Consider the following 26,228-nt stretch of genomic DNA (forward strand, 5'->3'; position numbering starts at 1 on the left):
ATTGCTTCTTTTTCTTCTACTTCTTCTTCTGCATTTCGAGTCTATCGTTTAAAAGGGAGTTAAAGTTTGTTAGTGGAAAAATTTTGAAACTTAATTCACCCCCCTCTTAAGTTATTGAGGCCACTTGTCCAACAGGGTTTTTCCAAGGAAGTGAAAAAACACCCTATTATAGTACCCAAAACACAAGATACACTAAGAGAAACTCAAACTAACCAAGAGAAAGACTTAAAAGTCAAGATTACCTCAGAGAAACTATGAAAGGAAGGATTGAATGAATTTTCTCCACCGAACCCTTGATGTGGATTCTGAGGATTTCACTCCAATTAAAGCGTTCCTCTTGGTGTAGGGGTTGGACGGCAAGCAACGGTGGCTCGTGATGCCACCAGTGGTTGTGGGTGGTGGAGAAGAAGGTGTTTGGGTGAGTATTTGGAGAGGAGGAGAGTGAAAAAATCGTGTTTTCCATGCTGAAGAACCTATTTATAATCTGCAGATCTCACTTAGCGGGAGTCCACTTTGCGTACGTAGCATGACAATTCACGCTGAGCGCAACTCCCCTTGCGCTAAGCGCAACAATTCTCGCTCAGCGCAATTCACTCTCGAGTTGGAATTGCGCTTAATTAGCGCGCTTCTCGCGCTCTTCTTGTGCTAATTGAGAGATTAAAAGATGTTATTTTCAAAATCCCAACGGTCAAACTGTGGAGAATTGTCTTAGGAACCTCCAACAAAAATTTGAAGACGATCCAACGGTTAACAAATCAAAGATCATGAGTTTACTGAAATAAGTTTAGGTAAAATTTGAAATCTCATAATTTCAACTTAGCTCAATAAAACTTCACATAAATCAACATCCACATCAAGCAAATCACACATGACTAATTCAAGTCATACCTCAACTCATTCAAGTCAACCATATAGTTAAATAACACGATAAATACAATTAAACATCAATTTATAATTAGCAATATTTTAGGATGTTACACCACGCAAAATAATTATTCGTTTATTTATTATCTTCTCATATAAATTAATTATTCATGTTTTTTTTACCTGGATAAACTTTAATTTTATTTTAGACATTAATATGTATATGTTAATATATCAAAATAAAAATTATATATAAAATACATAGTTATGTTTTTTTTATAAAAGAAAATAGAAATTTACTTAAAGTCACATTAACATGGTGAATTTTTTTCTTATAATAAATTTAATTTAAAATAATTTTTAATGGTTGTTTATATCTTAACTTAAATACTCTATTGAATACTTTGTTCTATGAACATGGAAAATATAAAAATATATAACAAATGGCGATGAATGTTTTTCTCGAAAGTCTTAACAAAAATTTATACTTACTGAATATTTTAATTTCACGATAGTATCAACAGAAATTTCCACTTAATTTATCATATAAAGTATAACACAGAAGGATGAACATTTTTTTTATATCAAATCAGGTAGAAAAATTTATACTAAATTCAAAGAGATAAACTTATTTATTAAAATTTTTGGTCCAATCAAAGTTAAATTTCTTTTATATAATTAATATATATTTAATTACATAAAAAAAATCAAAGTAAATCAACATAATCATTATGCACAAAATTAATGTCTAAATTAATTTTAAGCAAATAAATTATTCATAATTTTATTCTACCTGGAAAAAATTTAATTTTCTTTTAGACATTGATATGCATACGTCAATATATCAAAATAAAAATTACTAATGAAATATTGCACATAGTCATGATCTTTTTTAATATAAAAATAAGTAAATTTTTTCACTTAATTCCCAGGATGAACACTTTATCCGTAATCGCATTAATATCTTAATTATTATGATAAATTTATATTTTTTATTATAATAATTTTAATTTGAATGTAATTTTTATGATTTTCTCTTTCTTCATTTAAATAATTTATTGAATATTTTATTTGATGAACACACGTTGATAAGCTTTAACTTAATATATAGGTGCCCTATATATAAAAATATAATAATCACGTACAGTTAGCCTTCTACGTCGTTGTCCAATCTTAAAATCATTTCAAAACCAGACCTTCGAAGTCTAAACTCGCATGTTACCGTAGTTTACGTGAGTTGCAATCAGAAAGGAAAATGGTGAATATTATACTCCAAAACACTATTATTTTATGGTCACTTTTTAGGTATACAATAATTATGTTTAAAATGCATGTTATAATACAAATGGAGGTAGACTACAGTGAAAGGGGTTAGTCTCTTGTAACATAGTAAATTAATACTTGATTTTTTTTAGAAAGATGCTCATATTTAAAGTATGTTTGATCCAGCTTTTTATTTTTTTATTAAAAAGAAAAATTGTACCAAATACATATTTTACAAAAAAAAACTCTTAAAAAGTAAGTAACATATTTTTATAGAATAAAATTTAAAAACAATAACTTTTAATTAAATTAGTTGGGAGAGTTTTTTATACTACTTACACGGAACTTGTTTATGCATTCCCTTCTTCGAATCCCATCTAGATCAATAATTTTCACTTATTTCTCAATTTGAGTGCTTCGGTGACTTTTGTATGGAATTATAAAGTTAATTTGGTAATTGAAGAAAAAAGTGGAGAATCCCTTCCACCAACAATAAATAACAAATTAACAAATAATATTAGTTGATAAAAGAAACAAAACTGGCCTTTTCATTAAATAATTTTTAATTTATTATAATAAATTATGCTTATTTGTTGTGAGGTCTTCATTTGTTTTATATTATTTTTTTTATATGAAATTGTAGTGCTAATGCCTCATGATAAAATAGAGGCATACAAATTATGTTGACACCCTTCACCTATCAATCCTATGCATTAAACAAATATTATTCCAAAAAATAAAAATAGAGAATACATTGGAGGACCAAACCAAACCCATAGAGAAAAACTAAGAGAAACAAAAAGAAGGCAATCCGAATTTATCATAGAAAAAAAAAAATCAAAGCTAATAAAGGATGGCATATCATTCCACCAAGTAATTTCTATCTTATGATCAATACCATATTTAGCCAATTTATCGGCACATCGATTGCTTTCACTGAAAAATAGGAGAAACTTGAAAAAACATTTGAGAGCAAAGACAAAGACACCTCTTTCATTAGTTTTTAACCTCCCAAGGAACCATTTTAGAATTTTTAAAAGCAGTCAATGTTAAAATTTTCTATTTCACTTGCAGAAAAACAAGATTTAAAAAAGAAACTTAGAAAGCTTTTTGGCAAAGGAAGAAAAAGAAAAAAGATGAGTAGGAAAGAATTATAAAGATAGTAAAGGTTTAAAGGTTTCTTAAAAGTTGTTCAAAAAGATGTTCAAAAAAGATTAAGATTTTTTAATGCAAGTCAAGGTCTTGCTTTTATAGACTCTTCATGTCTGGTCAAGAAAACCATTGGAAGAGTTATAACCTTGAGAAAATCATGTCAAAAGTTACATCTCTTGACCTTTTATTCAAAACTTATCATCGGTAATCGATTACCATAATCATGTAATCGATTACACAATGCATTTTATGAAAAGATGTGACTCTTCTCAATTGAATTTGAATTTCAACATTTAGATACACTGGTAATTGATTACCAATATATTGTAATCAATTACACCATTTAAAAATCATTTGGAACGTTGCAAATTCAGTTAAAAGCTTTTTGAAATCAAATTTTATCACTGGTAATCGATTACAGGAAACTGGTAATCGATTACCAGAGAATAAATACTCTGGTAACTTAGAAAAATTTGAGAAAACTCTTTTGTAAAACAAAAATTGTGCTATGTTTGGTTTTTGAAAAATCTTTTTCAATACTTTCCTTTGTGAAATCTTCTTGATTTCTTCTCTTGAATCTTGAATTCATCTTCTCTTGAATCTTGAAATCAACTTCTCTTAAATCTTGAACTTGTTGACTTAATCTTGAAGTCATTCTTTTGGACTTCTTGTCATCATCAAAACTACTTGATTCATACTTGAATCATTATCATGAAGCTTTCTTTTACAATTTGATGTCAAGTTTTTCAATTTTGAATTACTTTATACTTATTTAATACTTTTTGAGTAATTTATTAAATGCATTTTCATGTATATTGACACTATCAAATTCTATTGAAAACAATTATATTTTATCCTCTAAAAATATTATTGAACGATATATTATACAAGTTCTTTTAATATTTTATCTTTAGTAACTAGTTTATATTTCTCATTTTATATATGGTAAAATATTTTAAATTATATTTCTCATTTTATATATTATAAAATATTTTAAATTATCTTTGAATAGAATTTTATTAATTAAAATAAATTTTTACATTTTTAAAATAAAATTTTAAAATGTATTCACTACATGAAATAATTAAAAAAACGTTAGTAATTAAAATGTGTCAATAATGTATAGTGAAATAAAATTTTGATATTTTAAAAATATTTATAATTTTATTATTTTAATTTAATTTAATTTATATTTTAAAATTTGAAAAATATTTAATTTCTAATTTTGTTATTCATTCTTTGACTATTTTCATTCACTTTTATTATTTATAATTTACAATAATTTAAGTATTTTTGGATCATTTATGAAATTCATTTTATTATATATATAGACATTATTAAATTATGTTTACAGATTCTTTTTTGCATTAGAAAATAATTTATTTTTTCCATAATAAAATATTTGTATATTATCTTTAAAATTAAATTTTATTAATTAAATTATTGTTAAAATTTTTTAAATTAAAATTTTAAATGTATATATTTTAATATCTTATGTATTTTCTTATCAGAAAAATAATTTTATTTTGATTAAACTAATTTTACAAAATATTTTTTATTCTCTTCAATGTATTTTCCCATGGAATGAGGCAATTATTTTCAAAGAAATTTAAGTCTTTTTACAAAACAAAATTTAATTTATATGGAGCTTTAAAACTAAGAAAAAGGAAATTATTAATAAACTTCTATTTTATTTTTAAAGATATGATTTTTAATATTTAACTTTGAAGTAGCTTTTAAGAAAAAAGGGGGCCAAATATAACATTAGTGTTTAACCGTGTCTTGAACACAATTATTATTATTATTATATAAAAAAGGGTACCTGTGGCAATTGAAATAAAAAAAATTTATGTTATAGTATTTAAGTGTTCAAATACATTTATCTCAAATTGGTAGAATAGGTTATTTTGAAACGGCATTTTGAAAAAATAAAAATGTTCATTTTGAAAAATGAGCTTAGACCATGTCATTTTTCCAATTTGCGTTAACAAAAAAATCTCATACAAACGGACTCTTATGTATTGGTCTAATATTCAAGCCTAAATATTTAATACAAAAAATTAAAGCATCGGAAATCTTTAATCATGAGTCCAACAACATGAAACTTTCAATTTGCTTTATATAATATTTTTTATTACCGTACATTTGAAGCAATTGATTATTAATTTCTGTCAAGAAAATCTGACTGATCATCTTTAATCGAGTTTTTCTTTTTAATCATGTTTTTTTTCCATTCACAAGATTTAATCTCGAAACTTTACTTAAGGGGATTGAATTCAAGACCACTTAAACTAATGACTGGTTGATTGCTTTATATAATATTAACAAAAACACAAAAAAAATACTTCCTACAATGTGAATCAGCTTTTGAATTAGTAAGAAAAAAAATGTGGTGAGAAAGTTATGTGTAGGTGAAAAAAAAAATGTAATAAAAACGTTATATGTGTAGGTGAGAAAGTTAAGCCCTCATTTATAATGATAATTTTGAAAATGAAATATTATTCATTAATGGAGAGAAATGTTAAAAAATTATCATTTTCAATCACTAACATATGTAAACTCATACATAATCTGTTTATGACAGTGCAATCTTGCAGAAGATATTGTCTAGAGGATGATGAATACCTGAACATGTCTCGTACCTAAAATTCAAACATCTGATTTGTCGTATTCTTTGAAGATAGTGAGGCACAAATCTCTCCGATGGATTAAGCATATTCTTTTAAATTGCCCAGTGGAATATTTTTACTTTGGAGCAATTAATTAAGAACCCGCGCAATTTCCTCGTTAGTTCTCTATAAATACCACACTTGCCATTGCATGTTCCTCACACCATAAATCACACTTAACTACCAACTACCTAAGAAACTAACAAAAATCTTAGTGGTTGTGATAACATGGCTCTTACACTTCAACGTGCATTATCTGAACTACTCACCCTAATAGCTATTCTCTCAATATTCCTAGTGATCCCTTCCTTTTGTTTCAACCCCAAAAAGCTTTATAATGCTTCATATTATTCTCCATCTAGTTCAGATTGGTCACCTGCAGTGGCCACTTGGTATGGACCTGCCAATGGAGATGGAAGTGAAGGTAATAATACAAAAACTTAGTTTTTCTCTTCATGCAAATTAAAGATGTATATTAGAGATCTCACTTTAACTAGTGATATATATGATCAAATTAAAGTATATAAATAAAAGTATTTCTCACCTTATAAATGGGGTTTTCTGGGATTGAGTTAGGTTAAAAATTAAATTTTAGTTTTAATGATTAATATATCTGATATTTATGTATGTAGGTGGAGCTTGTGGATATGGTAACGCTGTTGGGCAACCTCCATTTTCTTCTTTAATATCCGCGGGAAGCCCTCTTATATATGACTCTGGCAAAGGATGTGGTTCTTGTTATGAGGTGCGAATAATGAACATGTATAGTTAAACATCTTTCAGAACAGGAAGGCTCTATCAGCCTATCACACTTCTAACACACTATGCTCTTTATTATTTTCGGACTTGTGAAATGATGTGTAATGAGTCACACTATAATTTTATATGTTTCCTGAATTCCAATCAACAACTAAATTAAAAAACAGTGAGAGACTTTTTATACTATTTTGAAATTATCACAATATAATACTATACATCTCTTAAATAAGGTTTAATTTTGAGTGTTGTAAATAGAAAAAAAATATGATTGAAAAAAAGTTTCACCGAAAAAATTAGTCATGAACACCGTAAGTAAATTGTTCAACTAAATTAAAAAAGAGTAAGAGACTTTTTATACTATTTTGAAATTATCACAATATAATATTATATATCTTTTAAGTAAGGTTTAATTTTGAGTGTTATAAATAGAAAAAAAAATATGATTGAAAGAAAGTTTGATTGGAAAAATTAGTCATGAACAACATAAGTGAATTGTTCACATCAATGTCATGATGACTAAAAAAACTCATTATATGTGACAAGTTCATTGACTTTCTATAATGACTCTTAAGATGATTTCTAATTAATTAGAACTATATAAAACTTTTACATTCACTCACAGTTGTAAAACTCTAACATTATGTTAGATGGAATTCAAAATGATAACAAATACTTCTGGTTTTTGTTTCACTTTCAGGTGAAATGCACAGGGAATTCTGCATGCTCAGGCAACCCCGTGAAAGTAGTCATCACTGATGAGTGTGCTGGGTGTGGCTCAGATGCTCAATATCATTTTGATCTGAGTGGCAATGCTTTTGGAGCAATGGCAATTTCGGGCCAAGATGAGAATCTACGCAATGCAGGAAAAATAAACATTCAGCACAGAAGGTAGGTTCTAAACTTATAATTAATTCCTCCCATAGTCAAATTGACTAATTAATAATATATTCCTAGTGAGACAATTCTTGATTTACAACTTTCCTAATAAATACTTCAACTTTCTTGACTTTCAGTTGTATTTTTTTGACATAAATGGTTTTATGTTTTTGTCCTCAATTACCATATTTTCTTTTTTCAACATTTTGGTTACAATATTGTAACTAACAAAAGTTGATTTTTTTTTTCCTTCGCAGAATTGAATGCAACTATCCCGGTAGGTCAATAGCTTTCCACGTGGATTCTGGCTCAAACCAAGAATATTTTGCTACCTTGGTTGAATATGAGGATGGGGATGGTGACCTTGCCAAGGTTGAACTCAAGGAAGCACTTGATTCAGGGTCATGGGATTCCATGCAACAATCATGGGGTGCAGTTTGGAAATTTGACAAGGGCTCACCACTGAGAGCACCATTCTCTATCAAGCTAACCACACTTGAGTCTGGCCAGACCATTGTGGCCAACAATGTGATCCCTGCAGGGTGGACTCCTGGTCAGACTTACAGATCGATTGTGAATTTTGCAACCTAAGGATGTGTCCATCATTTTGCATCACCAGCTTGTAGCTATACCCTAATTATAATATTATATATGTAGCTGAAGATGTATAATCAAATGTCATCCTATTAGTGGACTTTTGATTGTCTTCTGTAATCAATTATGAATGCATTGTGCTAGTTACTATGTTAATTATTATGTTTATGGGTTAATATCTGATTTTTTTTTATGAAATAAAGGGAAACCACTCCAGAAAAGTACTATAAATCATGCGGAAACACGGTAGACTTTATCTCCGCCATTACGACGTTTAAAAGAAAAGCAGGAACAAAATTTAAATCCTTCAACTGCTTTTGATCTTCTAAAGAATGTCCAAACTTGGACAAAACATCAGCAACTTAATTCCCCTCATGAAGAGAATGCAACTACAAACTAAATATCTGATTTTACCTATGGTGAAAGGAATATCAGTATATCAAATTCATTATTGAATGAATGGACTAATTAATTAATTAAGTAAAATTAAAAAGACTTAATTCTGTAATTGGAAGAATTTATTTTTGTTATATATATATATATATATATATATATATATATATATATAGAGAGAGAGAGAGAGAGAGAGAGAGAGAGAGAGAGAGAGAGAGAGAGAGAGAGAGAGAGAGAGAGAGAGAGAGAGAGAGAGAGAGAGAGAGAGAGAGAGAGAGAGAGAGAGAGAGAGAGAGAGAGAGGACATTTAAGGTGAAAAAAATATTAATATGAGAGATATTGAGAGTGTTGGATAATAATCGTTGGATCTTAATTTACGGTTCAAATTAGATTTCTAACTAAAAAAGGTCACCCCTCTCCTCTAAACCCACGCATGTTGTCTCTTCTTTCACGAACTTCCCTTCCCTTCATTTCACGATTTTGGCTTGACGCACGCACTGCTTCATGTTACGATCGTTGTGGCTTGTTGCGCAGACTGGTGGTGGTGAAGAAAGGAAATTCAAGCACACACGTTCTTCTTCCCTCTTCCCTCTTCTCTCCCTTCCCTTCTTTACCATACAATTTTGTCACACCATCCAGACCTCTTTGTCTAACAAATGATAGTTTCAATATTCTTTTCTTTGCCTATTTTGTTATTCTAATTATTATGTTTACTAGAGGTGCCATGTCATTGGTGGAAAATCAGTTTTGTTAGGTATATTTTGTTTTTATTTTGGGATGGTGTCGTGATTCAAGTATAGAGTAAACAACTACTGGAATTGTGTTGGATTATGCATAACAATCATTGAGGGCGCGGAAAATTGCAAATTGCATATTGCACTTTTTAATAGATATTCTTTAATTATAATATCCAATATATTCATATGCTAATTTTTTTATTTATATGATCATTGTACAGGTCACTGTTATGGAAGAGGTGCAAAATCCTCTGCCCCATGCCACTTCTAACACCAACCCAACAAGTCTTATGTCACCGACATGTGTGGTAACCTCTATCAAACCATTAATCACATGTTATATTGTTATTAACAACATATTAATTTTTTAAAATAATTTTGTTTATATTATGTGTGTTTTTAGGCAAATGATTCGTTACCAAATGCAAATTGTGATGAAGACTAAAGTTGGACAATCACTACTAGAAAAAGTAGTTTTCATAACATAGCAACGACATCGGTCAAAAATAACTGCTGTAGTATAACACGTGGTGGCAGTTTCGTAATTATCAGTTAAAAAATGACAACGGTGCTGTAGATGCCCGTACTCGAATAAGAAAGCTGAAACTTCCACAACGTTTGTTTCATGGAGACCGATGTGGTGTGCACGGCATGTAGATGGTCACGTGACACTCAGTGATCTCACTCGCGTTTCTGTGGACCTCACTCACGTTTCAGACCTCACCGAGGACCTAGCTTCTTCACTCAATTGCCCTACACAACTTTTGCCACTGCTTCAGTCACCTCTTCGGTACTCTCCCTTCCGTGTCGGCCAGCACACCCCGTGACTCAAAGGTGAAACGTATTTGGCCGCTGTTCGTGAGAGGCTTGAGCAGTTACAATAAACCTCGTAATCATTCTCGAAGAAGGCCGGACTAAATCCTAGCCTTCTCATCTTGTAAGGTTTCTTTTTTCTTCTCTTTGATTTTTCTATGTGTTTCATTTTCTACTTTCTTAATAGCTTTATCATAAGTTAGTTTTAGCTTTTGGACAAGTGCATGTGTAGAACCTTATGTTTTAGCTTCTGAATGAGAAGTGTGCAAACCATAAAATGACAGACATTGAGGGTTAGATAAGCTGCAGAAAAATAAAGGCTAAAAGAAGATGTCATTTTCTGTCACTCAAGGACGGGCACTGCCTGTTGCTCTATTTGAGCCCTTGTTTGGTGTTTTCCCTTTGTGTAATCATTCAAAGACACACCATTATGCTCCATTATCCATAGCCATTTGGGTTTCTCAAGCCTCAATGTCTTCAATTTCGTCCTTACCTACTTAGGGCTTCTATCACAATTTCTATCAAAACATCCAACCTCTATCTTCTGCCTAACCATATCTGCATATTTTACGATTTGCTATTATATCTGATTTCTGGATCCGGGTATATTTCCTCTTCCTTAATTTGGTTATGTCATGATGTGTTCTTTTTCTCTTCTTAGTAATTCCCCCTTTCAATGAGATTTATTCCTTTCTGATAAAAATAAAAACTAATTAAAGTATATATAGAAATTAAAGCCCAAAACTGGTTTCAAGTTTTGGGAGGTGGACACCATGTCTGTGTATTGGTAAAGAAGATAACGTTTTCATCATTCATAAGTTTCTAAAGTTGCAGATATAGGTATTTAGATCTGGGGTTGTTTTCGGTTTGATATTTTTATATTATTTTAATTTGCTACATAAAAAAATTTGGATCTCAGTACTTAATCACGCAAGAAAGGGTAAATGGATCTAGCAAGAAAGTTACTAATGTACTATATGTGTAAGAGCTACAGTATGCTACTCTATACTCTAGGATATAGGGCATCAACCCACAGAGTTCCTTTCTCTTGATCCTGTTTGTTGTTGCTTTTCTTTATTTAGAAAAAAAATTAATAAAAACGATAAAACAAATGTCTCAATTTTTTTTTGTGAATTTTATCATATAAGGATTTATGGATTTAGCAGTTAGCACACCAAAGATGTCTTTGACTGGTCTTGTCTGGTTTTGGTTTCTTCATCTCTTTCTCAACGGACATCGACTTAAGCCATTCCTCATGAACCCTTCTTTAGTGGACGTAGTGGTGGAAGAGACTTCCTTACTCCACCCTACTCTTCCTCCACCATGACTTAGGGAGTTTTTCTTTTCCTACCTCCTTCTTTGCTTTTATTACACTTGTCCGATTCTCTTTGATGATTTAATTGTTTTTAATCTTTTAATTGTGCTACATTGAGGACAATGTGTTGTTTAAGTATGGGGGGGAGTGTTCTTTAGGAAAACTGAAACAGAACACACACTAAACAAAATATCAAGATACTAAATGACACTAACACACATACTAACACAATACTAACAATTAAACATAAAACACGAAAGAATTAAACACACAACGCTAGCTATTATGAACCTTTGGACACTGCTCCCCGGCAACGGCGCCAAATTTGATCGAGGCCGTACCCGAATCAAATAAACATGAAAATGCAGTAACTAGGAAGTGATCCTAGGTCGTTTCCCAACGAGCAGTGACAAACCAAATGTTCATAATATACTTGCAGTAACAGTAATGATTGGGGGGGTTTGTTTGTTTTGTGATTAAAGAGCAGAACAAGTAAACTGGAATACGAAACTACTAATATTAAAAACAGGTTGTTTCTTCTGATTTAGAAGTCATTCTCTTATCCTGGGTTATGGAGAATTCGTCCCTAACAGTCAACCACTTAATCCAACCCTATTTCAATTTACTAAGCGAAAATCAACTTAGGGTTTTCAATATGTGATTAGGCACCACATACACCAGTTAGCCCTTCGTCCATTAAGCATGAACGCAAGTTAGGCTCAGAGGCAATTAATCGAACACGAAGCGTGCACTGATTAATATTCACGAATTTAGGATAACTGGTGAAGGGAAAACTGCCAGGAAACCACATTACAAGCGAAACCTCAAAGAGAGTTGGGCTTCATCCTCAAAAGGAAACAACACCAGAAAATCTAGCCTTGCATGGATTCAAACAGAAAACGCAAATGAAACATGAAGCAGAAACGTAAATGAATAGAAACGTAAATGAACAGAAACGTAAATGAACAAAAATGTAAATGAAATAGAAACGTAAATGAGAGTAGAAGAAGAAGCAAGAACGAAATTGTAATTAGAAGCAGAAAACGTAAAATTGCATTACGTGAACAGTAGCATCAAAGCAGAAAATGTAAAACCCTAAAACAAAAGCTCTGAATAATGAATAGCATAACAGAATGGCCTTGCATGAATCCCAAGGCTGCTATTTAAAAAGAGTCACTCAAAGTCACTAGGCCCTATTACAATACTCTGGCCCAAAACGAAATAAACACTGAACAACATAAAATAAAATTGTGAAATTTCCTAATTAGAAATTAACTAAGGTAAGCGCTGCTTTATTTGCCCTCTTCAAGTCCATAACCAAAATCCGGATTAAGCCCAATGTTTCATTAATTCCTGAAATTAGATTAGAAACATCAAATTAGCTAAATGAGCCCAAATAACAAAACTGCCTGATTAATTGACAATTAAGATCAATCAGTAATTAAAATGGTGCAAAAAGGGTTTAGAAAATAGAAGAAAATGATGGCACATCAATAAGAGATCAACATCGTTGCTTAATTTAAAAATGATGTAGAAAATAAGAGATCAACATCGTTGCTTAATTTAAGAACGATGTAGAAAATCTGCCTTCAAAGTCATTGTTGACGTGAGCAGCGTATTTGAAACTAAGGTTTCTACATCAGTCATTAGTATAACATCGATTTAGAAAAAAAACAGCTTACTACAACGTTCGCTTATGGACTGTTGTTGAAATTTTTAAGTTTCAACATCATTATAATCAAAAACGGTCAAGCACCATTGTTGAATCGCGATTCTGACCAATGTAGAATATGCATTTTCTAGTAGTGAATTATTTGTGACTTTAGACGAAGGTAAACAATTTTACATAGATTATATATACCATTGATGTTGGCTTTAGTGTGTGTCGTTTATCGAAGACTAAAGTTAATGAAGGGAATATACTGTGGAAGTATTTTGTTTGCTCAAAAGAAGGTTATAGACCAAATAAGAAAAAAGTGGTGGGCGAAGGCAAATCAACTGTTAAGACTAGAAGAAGGAGTTCTACTAGAGTAAGATGCAATGCAAAGGTTGTTTTCAAATGGGTAGATGAAGGCAAATATAAACTTGACCAATTTCATGAAAGTCATACACATTCACTTTCTTCACCTACGAAGAAACATTTTTTGAGATCAACAAGAATAGTTAATCCTATTCACAAGTGATTATTGTTTGCATTTAATTAATAGAACAAATGTTGGGGCTTCTAAAACATTTTTGTTATTCAAAGAGCAAGTTGGGGGCTATAAAATATTGGGTGTACACAAATGGATCTCCAAAATTATTCAAGAGATTTAAAAACCTTGCTTAAAGATTTTGTTGCACATGTTTTTATTGATAATTTCAAGAGGAAACAAAAAGCAAATCCATCATTCTATTATGCACATAAGGTAGATGGCGAAGGTAGACTAAAATATGTTTTTTGGGTAGATGGTAATTGTAGGAAGAATTATTCATTATTTGTGGATGTGATCTCATTTGATACTACATATAGAGCAAACAAATATTCAATGGTTTTTGCCTCATTTACCGGAGTAAATCACCATAGATAATGTGTTACTTTTGGAGTAGGCTTTTTAGTCGATGAGAAAATTGATTCATTCATATGGTTGTTTGAAAAGTTTTTGGAAGTAATGAGGGGACGTCAGCCAAATCTTATAATAACATATCAAGACCATGCTATGAAAGTTGGTATAGAGAAGGTTTAATTCTTCTTCTCATAGATTTTGTATGTGACATTATGAAAAAAGTTTATGAAAAAGCGGGTGTCACTTTGAATGCTAACAAGGATTTCAATGAGAATTTCAAGTCTTGTGTTTGGAAATCAAAGACACCAGATGATTTTGAGCCAACATGTGAATCTATAATTACTATGTTTAAGTTAGAAAAGAATGATTGGCTCTCACATATGTATGATATTCGAAGCATGTGGATCCCAACTTACTTTAAAGACATTTTTTTGCTGGGGTATTTAGAACAACATCATGATCAGAAAGTGAGAATTCTTTCTTTGGTAATGTTTTGAATCCGTATGTTAGCTTGGTTGAATTTTGGGTGAGGTTTGATTCTAAAATAGAAGCACAAAGGCAAGATTTATTGGCTGACAATAATTTGCTTCATTCCTTGCCGTCACTAAAGTCAGATCATAGTTTAAAGAAGCATACAAGAGATGTTTATACTCATGATAACTTTTATATTTTTCAAGATAAGTTCTGGATAAGATGTTTAAATTATGGAGTTAAAGGTATGAAAGAGGGAGATGGAGAGGAAATATTTCATGTAACTAATAACATTGAAAATAAGGGTAAACTATAAGAAGTTGTTATATAATCCTTCTAATCACACTACAATTTGTTCTTGTAGAATGTTTTAGTCTCAAGGCATACTTTGTCAGCTCATACTTTTTGTCTTGAAAGGGAAAGGTTTAAATGAGATACCAAGTAATTACATTGTGCATAGGTGGACTATGTTGGCGAATAGAAAACCTATTTTTGATATTGCTAACGATTTCCTAGAAAACGTTCTAAGCCAGAAAATGAGAGCAAGATGATTTCAGATGTATGGAACCACTTATTTATGTGTATGGACAAGGCTGGACATTGTAAGGAAAAATTGCTTCTCATGATGAATGGAGCTATGAACATTGAAAAGAAATTGGCTGAGTATGACTAATGATTTGAAGGTCATTATTGGCTACAATATTCCTATAGATGTGGAAATTCTTCAACCACAATTGTCCAAGACAAAAGGAAGTGGTAAGTGAATCAAGGGTGGTGAGGAGAAAGCTATTGAACAAAATAAAAAATAACTCCGCTATGTAAAGCATATGGTCAATATGCATTTCATGATAGTTTTAATTGTCCCCAAAAGTCATCTCCCTATTTTTGGTAAGTTTTCTTGTCAATTTGAGCATGTTGTCAAATTATTGTACATTGTCAACTATGACTTGCTGTCTAATATAACATTTGTTGTCAAAATTTGTGTTTTTATTGTGGATATCAGGTTGGAGGAATGGCATAGGGTGTTCTTGAAGAGGGTTACACAAAGACAATTGCAAAATGTCGCAACCTACCCTTCAACGGGAGGGCGAGGCGAAATAAAATGAGTCGTCTTACAAAAAGGAAAATGCGTGGGAGTCGCCACCAACATTTATTCGAGGAAAATGTTAAAAAAACCAAAAAGAGGTCTACGGATTTTGAAAATAAGGGTTCGAGAGTTGTTTATGCATGGGGAAGGTATTAGCACTCCACGCGCCCATCACAAGGGACGACAACCTTTAATCGATTGTGCAAAACATGACTTCAAAATTGTGTATTTTCCCTTTTTATATATTTTTTTGGGGTCAACAAGGGTGTTGCCCTTACTCCTACATATCCTCAGGTGCGATGAGGAATTCAGACCTACGTAGTTCTTTAAAGAAAGAAAGTTGTGTGTTGAATTGGTTTTAGGCTTTTGAAAGATCCATTTTAATTAACAAAAACAAAAAACGGTCATGAAGGCATTGGACATTGAATGATCTCAAGTAGCTTTAATGGAGATAAATTTGGTTATATATTGATTTTATCTCGGTTTTGTTTATTAACTTTCAATCTCTTTAAAAGATGACTCGCGACATTAATTATCGGTTACAATTTACTTTACAAAAGAAAAGAGATTACCGATGATAGAAGAAGAAGATGAAGATGCACAAAACAACAAAGAGGACCCCTAAGGTTGCATAGATCATGTTCAAATCTCTAAAAACAAATACTAACCAAATGACGAACGCAGAACACGGAGCGGTAAACGGCGTAGGGATTGATTACGATTGTGATTCGGCAGTGCCTCGACCTTGTTTTCCTCTTCTTTCTTCTTCTTCTCTCTTATTTCTCTCAATTTCTTCCTTCCTCAATGTTGGAATGCCTCCTCAACCTCCCTAGCATGCCAATTTATAGGAAAATGAGCACTTGGGGAAATGACAACTCGCCCAGGCGAGCCAAGACTTACTCCTGAAGTAATTGGCTCGCCCAGGCGAGCTGGTTTCTTTAGGCTGAAGTCTTTTGGGGGCCCAGGCAAGCCAGAGGCTAGCCTGGGCGAGCTAGGGTCTAGGAAATTCAATGAAAAGACCCTTTTGCCCCTCTTTTTTGGTATTTTTTGCATTCTTGATCAAAACATTGAATGATTTTTCGTCTTGTGCGGTAACTGGCGTTTAACATCATAAGTTGACTAGCAAGGATCAAAAGATCAATGAACGATAGTCCCCGGATGAAATTAAGGTATGATAGTTGCCTCTTTTTACTTATCTTTTATTGGAAATAAAAGGGAAGTAAAGATAAGGACACAAATTTCGTTCGAGTGACCTTGCTATTCGATCGGGCAACTGGCGAAAACCAAGGAAGTGAAACTAAAAAAACAAGAGGACATTGAAGCCTTATGAAACATAAAATGGAGGACATGGTAGTCCTGTAAAGTAGAAGACATTTGAAGTTTTCTTTTTCGAAGTGTAGAAACAGAGGACACTGAGTCCTAATAAGCACAAAGATAAGGACATTGAGTCCTATAAAAGAAAGAAGAAGTTGAAGTCTTATAAAGTGTAAAAGACAGAAGATATTTAAGTCTTGTAAATGTAAAAGACAAAAGACATTGAAATATGAATGAAGATATTGTAGTCTTTTGAAAGCGTAAATGACTGAAGACATTGAAGTCTTTGAAATGTAAATGATAGAGAACTGTGAGTCCTACGAAAGAGTAAAGACAAAGGACTTTGAGTCCCATGAAAGATAAAGGAGAGGACTTTGAGTCCTATGAAAGATAAAAGCGAGGACTTTGAGTCCTATGAAAGATAAAGGAGAGGACTTTGAGTCCCGTGAAAGATAAAAGCGAGGACTTTGAGTCCTGTGAAAGATAAAAGCGAGGACTTTGAGTCCTGTGAAAGATAAAAGCGAGGAATTTGAGTCGTATGAAAGATAAAAGTGAGGACTTTGAGTCTTGTGAAAGATAAAAGCAAGGACTTTGAGTCCTGCAAAAGATAAAAGCAAGGAAGTCCTATGAAAGATAAAAGCGAGGACTTTGAGTCCTGTGAAAGATAAAGGCGAGGACTTTGAGTCCTATGAAAGATAAAAGCGAGGACTTTGAGTCCCATGAAAGATAAAGGCGAGGACATTGAGTCCTATGAAAGATAAACGCGAGGACTTTGAGACCTACGAAACAAGCCAATACGTACCAGTACCAAAGGGCTTAACCTTATTAGAAATCAAGATGTTGAATTTTTGAGAGGGCGGTCTCTTATCCTAAACTCAAAAGATAGGACATTAGATTTGGGAAATTGGTATATAAAGAGAAATGTATGCACTTATAGCCTAATATGAACATGATTTTTGGGATGCAGATGCATGCAACCTTCATCTTAAAATGCAGTAAATGTAGGCTTTGTATCCAGTAATGCAAAAGGTTTTGAATCATGAAAATTGTGTAATGCTCATGACATTCTTTCCTATTTTTGTGATTTTGATTTTGATTTGATTTGATTTTTTTTATTTTTGTGGAAAAAATAGATGGACTGTCTCTTTTTGAAAGACGTGATAACTCATCCTATCTTTTTGCAAATCTCTTCGGGGACTCCCTCAGAGTGCATGTTTTGTTTGATTTAGTCACTTGACAATTTTGGAGTGACGACAATGGAGCCGTTTGACATTTAATCAATCAATCGAAATATTGATCCTAGGGTTTGTCCCTTTTTTTTTGTTTAAAACCTTCTATTATTCTACACAGCAAGGAAACATAAGGCTTTGGGATTGATCGTGTCCCCCATTGAAGGATGGCAATGGATTGTCATACTTTGGTATGTGACCAAGTGAAACTTTCCTGATTTAAGGTCATAGAGTGATGCCAAGGGTCTGTCGATCCCGTTGAAACTTTATGACATGAGTTGATCACGAAAGAATTTATATAACGAAGCTACCCTTGGATTTGAAAAGAATCCCAAAGAGTTTGCATGAGAGACTAACATTAGATGTACCTTACTATCACAATTGTCTTTGGGCATCTTCCACGAGCTCCTGGTCAAATGAGTTTTCTTTTCAAATGTGCGAGTGCAAACCTCAGGGTTTTTTTTTATATATATTTTTTCAACAATCACAAGAGTGTGCGGGTTCCATTCTAGAATCCAAACTTTAAAAGCAAAATTAGTCATTCCTTAATCCACATGGGCTTTATTGGGCTTGTAACGTGGTCAGGGGTAAGAAGGCTATGAAAGAAAAGATCAGAGAGGCCCAAAGAATGTTTAAGGGTTATATTGAGTAAGAACCTCGAGAGCATCGCTTGTACTTTTATTCATTTCAACTTTTGGGTTGGGCCTTACTCCTTTTGTCTTATACATTAATCCTTATTGCACTTTGTGCCTTCCTTATAAAATTTGGAGATCTTTTGTCTCTCTTTTTCTTCACTCTCTGGCGGATTTTTTTCTTAATTTTTTTTTCATTGTTGCCCAATTTCATGCATGTGTAGTTTGCATTGCTCTTCCCGTCGGTTTAGCGGTGGTTCCTACTTGGGGTTTCTATTTTGTTTTTTTTGTATTGTTTTTAGAAAAAAAATATGCTTTGGATCGGAGGGGGTAACAAGGGATAAAGTAGTGTTTGGGATGTTGAAACATGACCATGTGTCATTTCAAATCTTGACTTAGATCCTTTTGTAGTTTGGATTTCGGGACCAATCCCCTGATAAACACGCTCCTGATTGTTTTTTCCTTTTTTATTTTTTTACTAACCCTAATTTTTGCCTAGGCCGCCCTTTCGGGTTTTCGACCTATCAGGTAAGAACTTCTAATCTGCCCCTAGGTTCGCTTCAGACTCATGCATGGTGCCTCTCATTGCCCCAATGTAGGGCTCTAAGGTATCTGTTGTTGTCTTTTGTCCTGACCTTGTAGCAATATAAGAAACTGTGCAGGTTCTTGAAAATTAATTTTCAAGGACGAGAAATATTTAAAAGATTTTCAATTGACAATTAAGTCAAATGACTCTTGTTCTTGATAACTCACTTTTCTCTCAAAAAGAAAACTTTTAAGAATGATAAAATGAGGTCACATGAATGTCTGTACTTCTTATTTTTGATTTGGAACACAGTCAATCATACTCAGGAGCACCCTCACCAAACGTGGAGAACGAGCAATTTCTGATTGAACAGACTTGGAGATCAACTCAGGAGCGCAGGTCACTTGAGCAAACAAACCAACGGCTTATATTCACATTCCAGTGAAAGTTAAATAAGCAAAGATGTAATTGTGAGAGAATGAGAGACAAGGACATCAAATTTATCCATATTATTAGCATTATGACTGTTGTTTACAGTAATGGCATAAACCTGAAAATCCTAATGAGTCATTGGAGACATCTAACAACAACCTTCAAATTGTTCCAAGCATCATACAAAGTATTGCTTGACGACATCAAAATTCACGAGCGATTTTCCTCCTCGAATCTCAGGCAGCCTGCATCAATCAGACTTTGCACCTTATGTTTCAGGGTCATACAATGCTCAATGGAATGCCCCGGAACTCCCCCATGATAAGCACATGCCACATTGGGGTTGTATCCTCTGGGAAATAGAGGTTGAGAAATCTTTGCTCGGCTTATAACTGCCATTGCATTATCGAGCAGATAGAGGAGTAAGTCAGCATATGGCATTGGAATTGGGGTGAATTCTATAGGCTTATTTTCTGGAAAATTCCTTCCCTGGTTGGTGTTTTGATTGGTATTAGGGGTGGTATTTGGTCTTGGAGGTGCATCGGGTGGATTTTGTGGTCGATTTGGGGATGGCCTTTGTTGATGATTGGGCGTTCTTGGCTAGCAAGGTAATGAGAAGGACTGATATTGGCAGAGTATTGATATTGGTGGGCTAATGAGAAATTTGGCCATGTAGGAACGAAAGCCACAACATGTTTTTTTCCCTCCTTCTTATTCTCTCCATTTGCCCCAGGCTTCATCAAAGCAGGAAAATCAAATTTGCCTCTTCTTAGACCCACTTCGATCCTTTCACCGGTGAAAACTAAATCGGCAAAGCTTGAAGGCATGTAACCCACCATTCTCTCCTTTTGGTATTTTTCGCATTCTTGATCAAAATATTGAACGATCTTTCGTCTTGTGTGGTAACTGGCGTTTAACACCGTAAGTCGACTAGCAAGGATCAAAAGATCAATGAATGATAGTCCCCGGACGAAATTAGGGTATGACACAAAATATCAAGTGAAGACTGAAATATAGAGTTAAAAGCATATTGGAATAACTAGTAGTATTAGGGTATTTTGTTTAGCATTTATCGTACATTAGTGTTTAGAGAATTAAAACAGCCAGTTAACTTTTGAGGTTTTGGATTTGGACTAATTAAAATAATTGCCTACTTATATTTAGTTCTTCCATTGTTTATTGCAAGGTGTAGTTTATAATTTGAAAACTTTCATGTCATCTTCTTTACTATCCCTTGACTTAATATTTTTAATGAGCTAGTTTATGTTATTGACAATTTTGGTTTTATGCTATGTGATTTTGCTGTGATTCAACATAAATGAATATTAGGATGGGATGAGGTTCAATGGCAGATCATTATGTTAGTAATGTTTGGAGGCTAGTATGTTAGATCAAAGTTTGAAGCCCTTAGTTTTTAGTTTTGGTTTGATAATTTTGCAATGCCTGACATGTTTAATAGATAAGGCTTTTGTATTGAATGTTTTAGACTAGGCATGTGTGTGATATATTCTTAGTCTTTTTCATGCTTAGGGATTGATCAAATATGAAGTGGATGAAGTATTCTTATTCTCTAAGTCTCTTACGAACTTACTTCTACTTGAAATTTGGCTAGCAACATTGAATTAATTGATTGTCTCATTTGGTAACTGATAATGACTGCTGAATCATTCCAAAAACAAATAAAACTAGGAAATTATGCAGTACAAGACTAACCTAGGTTGAATCATAAATACAATTCAATTTGGTTCATACCTCAATTCACTTATAACAACAGGGGGGAATTTCAACGAATAGTTTGTAGGTGAATGTAAAGGAATGTGAAAACACAAAAATAAAGATGAAGAAACAGAACATAACAAAAATAGAATACGAATCAAATTTAATAGCATCAATCCAATTCACCAAACTGATGCAAATTGAATTATCACAGTTACTACAAATGATGTCCAGAGTGTGAAAGTTCAATCAAATGCATTAGAGATAGTTTAATCGAATCAAACCCTAAATTGTTTGAGATCGCAAATTAGGTTGCAAAATCATCCAAACAATCTGTGATTAAATTTGAAATTAGGAAATGAATCCATAACCTAATCCATTTTCAATCCTAAGAATAATCATAATCATGAAAATCGAAAATAGGATTGAAGAAAAAGATGAACATTCACAAAGATTAGAAATACTAAACTATAACTCAAGTTCAGCCTTGCTTGGAATGGATCATTGGATTGATTAAGTGTTTAGCCTTTCATGATCATCACCAATGGAAAAGCCATGAAATTTGTGCAAGAGAAAGGAAGAACATCAATGAAAAGAGGAAGAAGAATTAAGAACAATTGAGAGAAAAAGAGAGAAGAAAGTTTGATCCTAAAGATTGTACAACAAGTAACTAAATCTATTTTTGTACAAAATAAAGTAACTAACTAACTAACTAACTAACTAATTTGCACTAATATATAGAGTGACTAATCAGAAGGAAGGGATTGATGCAATCTTACCCCCCAAGGGCATTAGATAGAAGACTCCAAAAAGATTGGACCAGAGATGCAGAAGACCCTAGGGTTCTCATGAGCCTTAGGGTAGATTTTGTGTTCAAGGGCTAAGTATGAGCCAACTTATCTTTGTACATAATAGATTAGGGTTTCATTATTTTTTGGGCCTTGTATTTAGGGCTCCATAGAGTAGGGAGGGGACCCTAGTAATGTAGGATTTTTCAGCCCTTATATTTTAGGGCACCTAGACTAGTTTTTGTATTAGGGGTAGTTTTGTAATTTCACATGCATTAAGTGCCATATTTGATGTGTTGGGAGAGAAATTTAATTGAATTTGGAGAAGCCCAATCCAATTAAATTTCAGACCAGCCTAAGGGGGAGGTGAGCATTTCTTGCTACACCCCATTGCCACATCATATAGTCACACTTTGTGCATGTCCTTCATGCTTTACATGCCTCATGACACCTAAGCACACTTAGTGGAGAATCTTGGATTTGATCTTGGATTAGTGGGCTGAACCATAGCTGAAATTCACTAATCATAATTAGTGATATTTTGGCTCAAAATTTGGCCTCGAAAATTAAAATTCAAGTGAAATTTGAATAGAAATTCAAATTTTCCTCCAATTTTGTGACACTTAGGCTATAAATAGAAACCTTGTGTGTGCATTTTGCAACTTTGACCATTTGAGAAATTAGACTTCAAAATTAAAACCTCATTTGAGGCATAAATTTCATTCCCCCCTCACTCCCTTTCCCTCCACTCATCTTCTCCTACCTTTAAGATCTTATCCATGACTTGCTATGGTGGTGAGCTTGTTCTGGACTCATCTTCTCCTTTAAGTGGTGTCTCCAATCACCTTTCTTCCTTCTCCATTCCACTGCCATTGATCTTCAAGAAGCAAAGGACTCCATTGATGAAGAAGATCCAAGGCCTACAAGCTCTACATGGAGCTACATTAGGGATGAGCCTTGATTAAGCCCATCTAATCTACCTAATTAAACTAATTACACAAATCAAAGCCCAAACTTGTAGCCCAATTATTCAACTGTAGAGGTTCTGACTTCCAATCCCAATTTGAACCTTGAAATGGCAGAATTGACCCAAGCTTATTTATGAAAAAATTGAAGATATTTTTCTTATCTTTCCAGGGACTATTCACATGCTCCATTTGGTGTTTTTTAGTATCCTATAAGCCCTAAGCAAGGCAGATAGGTCAAGTAAGCGTAAAATCTGAAAATAAGCTACAATTCTCAATTAAGTTCAATCAATTGCCTAAGACCAAAACCGAGTTAAGGTGAGAAAGTAAGGGTCAAAGAGATGTCAATTGAGCTAATAAGAATAGAAAAAAAAAATACTAAACTAAAAATGCTCAATCAGTAATCAAATGCCCAAGCCAATTTCAAAAGAAGGAAGGATCTGCAGCTTAGGATAATCGATTGCCCCATTTGATAATCGACTACCAAGCTCCTCGAAACAAAGAAAAGCTCTCTGTGTGATTCTATAATCGATCACCAAACATGATAATCAATTATCCATTCAGCATATAAGGAACAAGAATTCTCAAATTGGAACGAATTAATCGATTACCCTTTTTGATAATCGATTAACCAATTTGTAGAAATGCAGAACCAAGGGGATTTTGACAAATTAATCGATTACCTGATTTTACAATCGATTAGATTTGTTTTAACTGTAAAAAATTTATAAGTACTTGATTCTTTATGAGAGACTCTTGATTTCTTTAGTTTTTGAGAAAAACATGTCAAGAGAGTCTTCTAAAAGAATAACACTGTAGTTAATCTGAAGATTAAAGTTGATCAAAGAATCATTCATTTTACCATAATGAATTGACCATCTTGTGAAAAAATATTGAAGATTAAAGATCTACACATTTCAGGTGTATTTAATCCTTTATCTTTATTCTTTTAGATTGTGGTTCTTGGTTAGGGTTACCAGGGATGTTAAAAAATTGATAAAGTTTCAATTTTGGATCTTTTCTTGTAGGGTTCAAGAGAAACATTTGATTTCTACTAGAGAATTGTGTGTGCATAGTGTTTGTACTTGGGTTCTCTATATAGTGGAAGTTCCAAGAGGACTAAGAACAACTGAATGTCGCTCTGGATTGGACTGAACTAGTATAAACTCTTGTTTGTTTCTCTTGTTCTCTTTAACTCCGAGTCCTATAATCATCTTGGTAGTGGATTTGATCTTAAGGGCCATTATAATAGTTTCTGTTAAGAATAAATTGTAATGTTTTTGAAATAATCTATTCAACCTCCCTTCTAGATTCTCGGCCTGCTCCAACAATTGGTATTAGAGCTTGGGTCTTGAAAGTTAATCAAGATTTTGAAAAAACTTTCTGATCATGGCTAGGAATCAATTGCCATCCACTGAGGGTGTATCCATTAATAGAGCACCATTGTGTTGTGGCCCAAACTACCCTTTTTGGAAAGCTCAGATGAAAATCTTCATGGAGTATGTTAATAGAGGCATTTGGAGTGCTATAGTTAATGGATATACCATTCTAACCCATGTAGTTGATAACAAGACTGTAGAGAAACCTTATGAATCTTTGTCATAAGAAGAGATTAAAAAAGATGAATATGATTCCTAGGTGTCGGAACCTACCCTACAACGGGAGTGCGGGCGAAAAGCCAAAGGTGCATCTTCCAAAAAGGAAAATGTGTGGGAGTCGCCACCAACGTTTATTCGAGGAAAGTGTTAGAAAAACCAAAAGAGAGGTCTGCACATTTTGAAAATAAGGGTTCGGGAGTTGTTTACTCATAGGGAAGGTATTAGCACCCCACGCGCCCGTCAAAAGGGACGGTAACCTTTAATCGAGTGTGCAAAAACGTAACTTCAATATTGATGCAATCCTACCCCCCAAGGGCATTGGATAGAAGACTCCAAGAAGATTGGGCCAAAAATGCAAGAGAAGGCCCTAGGGTTCTCATGAGCCTTAGGGTAGATTTCGGGCCCATGGGCTAAGTATGAGCCCACTTATCTTGGTACATATTAGATTAAGGTTTCATTAATTTTGGGCCTTGTATTTAGGGCTCCATAATGTAGGTAGGGTACCCTAGAAATATAGAATTTTTCAGCCCTTGTATTTTTGGGCACCTAGACTAGTTTTTGTATTATGGGTAGTTTTGTAATTTCACATGTAATAAGTGGATATTTGATGTGTGTGGTTGGAAATAAATTTAATTGAATTGGTAGAAGCCCAATCCAATTAAATTTTAGAGGGGGAGGTGAGCCTTTGCTTACTACACCCCATTGCCACATCATATAGTCACACTTTGTGCATGTCCTTCATGCTTTTCATGCCTCATGACACCTAAGCACACTTAGTGGAGAATCTTGGAATTGATCTTGGATTAGTGGGCTGAACCATAACTAAAATTCACTAATCATAATTAGTGAAATTTTGGCTCCAAAGTTTGGCTCCACAAATTCAATTTCAAATTCAAGTGAAATTTGAATTTCCCTCCAATTTTGTGTGACACTTAGGCTATAAATAGAGGTCATGTGTGTGCATTTTTTTGAACTTTGATCATTTGAATATTAAACTTCAGATTTCAAAGCTCATTTGGAGCACAAAATTTCGTGCTCTTCTCTCCCTCTCCCTTCATTCATCTCCTTCTTCCTCCAAGCTCTTATCCATGGCCTCCTATGGTGGTGAGCTTCTTCTAGACTCATCTTCTCCTTGAAGTGGTGTCTCCTCTCTCTCTTCCTTTCTTCATTCCGCTGCCATTCATCTTCCAAGAAGCAAAGGAATCCATTGATGAAGAAGATCCTAGGCCTACAAGCTCCAATGGAGCTTGCATCATGTGGTATCAGAGCATCTTCATCTAGGTGATGTTCTTTTGCTTCCTCTATCTTTTTGTTCGGTGAATTCTCTTTAATCCCTTGTTCTTCATCTTATTCTCCATGTATATCCTCCATTGTCTTGTGGTTTGGTGCTGTTTAGAGTAGATTCAAAAAAAAAATAAACCGATTAAATCTTAGATCTACACTTGTTCTTGCATTTCTATGGTTCAAATTTTGTAGATCTACTCTTGAA

The 26,228-nt window shown here is 33.3% G+C and overlaps 1 protein-coding gene across 1 annotated transcript; it reads left to right on the forward strand.

The window, feature by feature from the left end:
- The first annotated feature begins 6,148 nt into the window (after positions 1-6,148).
- On the forward strand, positions 6,149-8,352 carry CIM1 (cytokinin induced message). The gene is made up of 4 exons (NM_001251731.1): positions 6,149-6,372; positions 6,581-6,693; positions 7,405-7,595; positions 7,841-8,352. The coding sequence occupies exons 1-4, from the start codon at positions 6,177-6,179 to the stop codon at positions 8,172-8,174; spliced, it is 834 nt and encodes a 277-aa protein (NP_001238660.1). The 5' UTR covers positions 6,149-6,176; the 3' UTR covers positions 8,175-8,352.
- The last annotated feature ends 17,876 nt before the right edge of the window (positions 8,353-26,228 follow it).

Source organism: Glycine max, chromosome 1 (genome assembly GCF_000004515.6).
Source record: "Glycine max cultivar Williams 82 chromosome 1, Glycine_max_v4.0, whole genome shotgun sequence".
In the NCBI taxonomy this organism is placed as follows: Eukaryota; Viridiplantae; Streptophyta; class Magnoliopsida; order Fabales; family Fabaceae; genus Glycine; species Glycine max.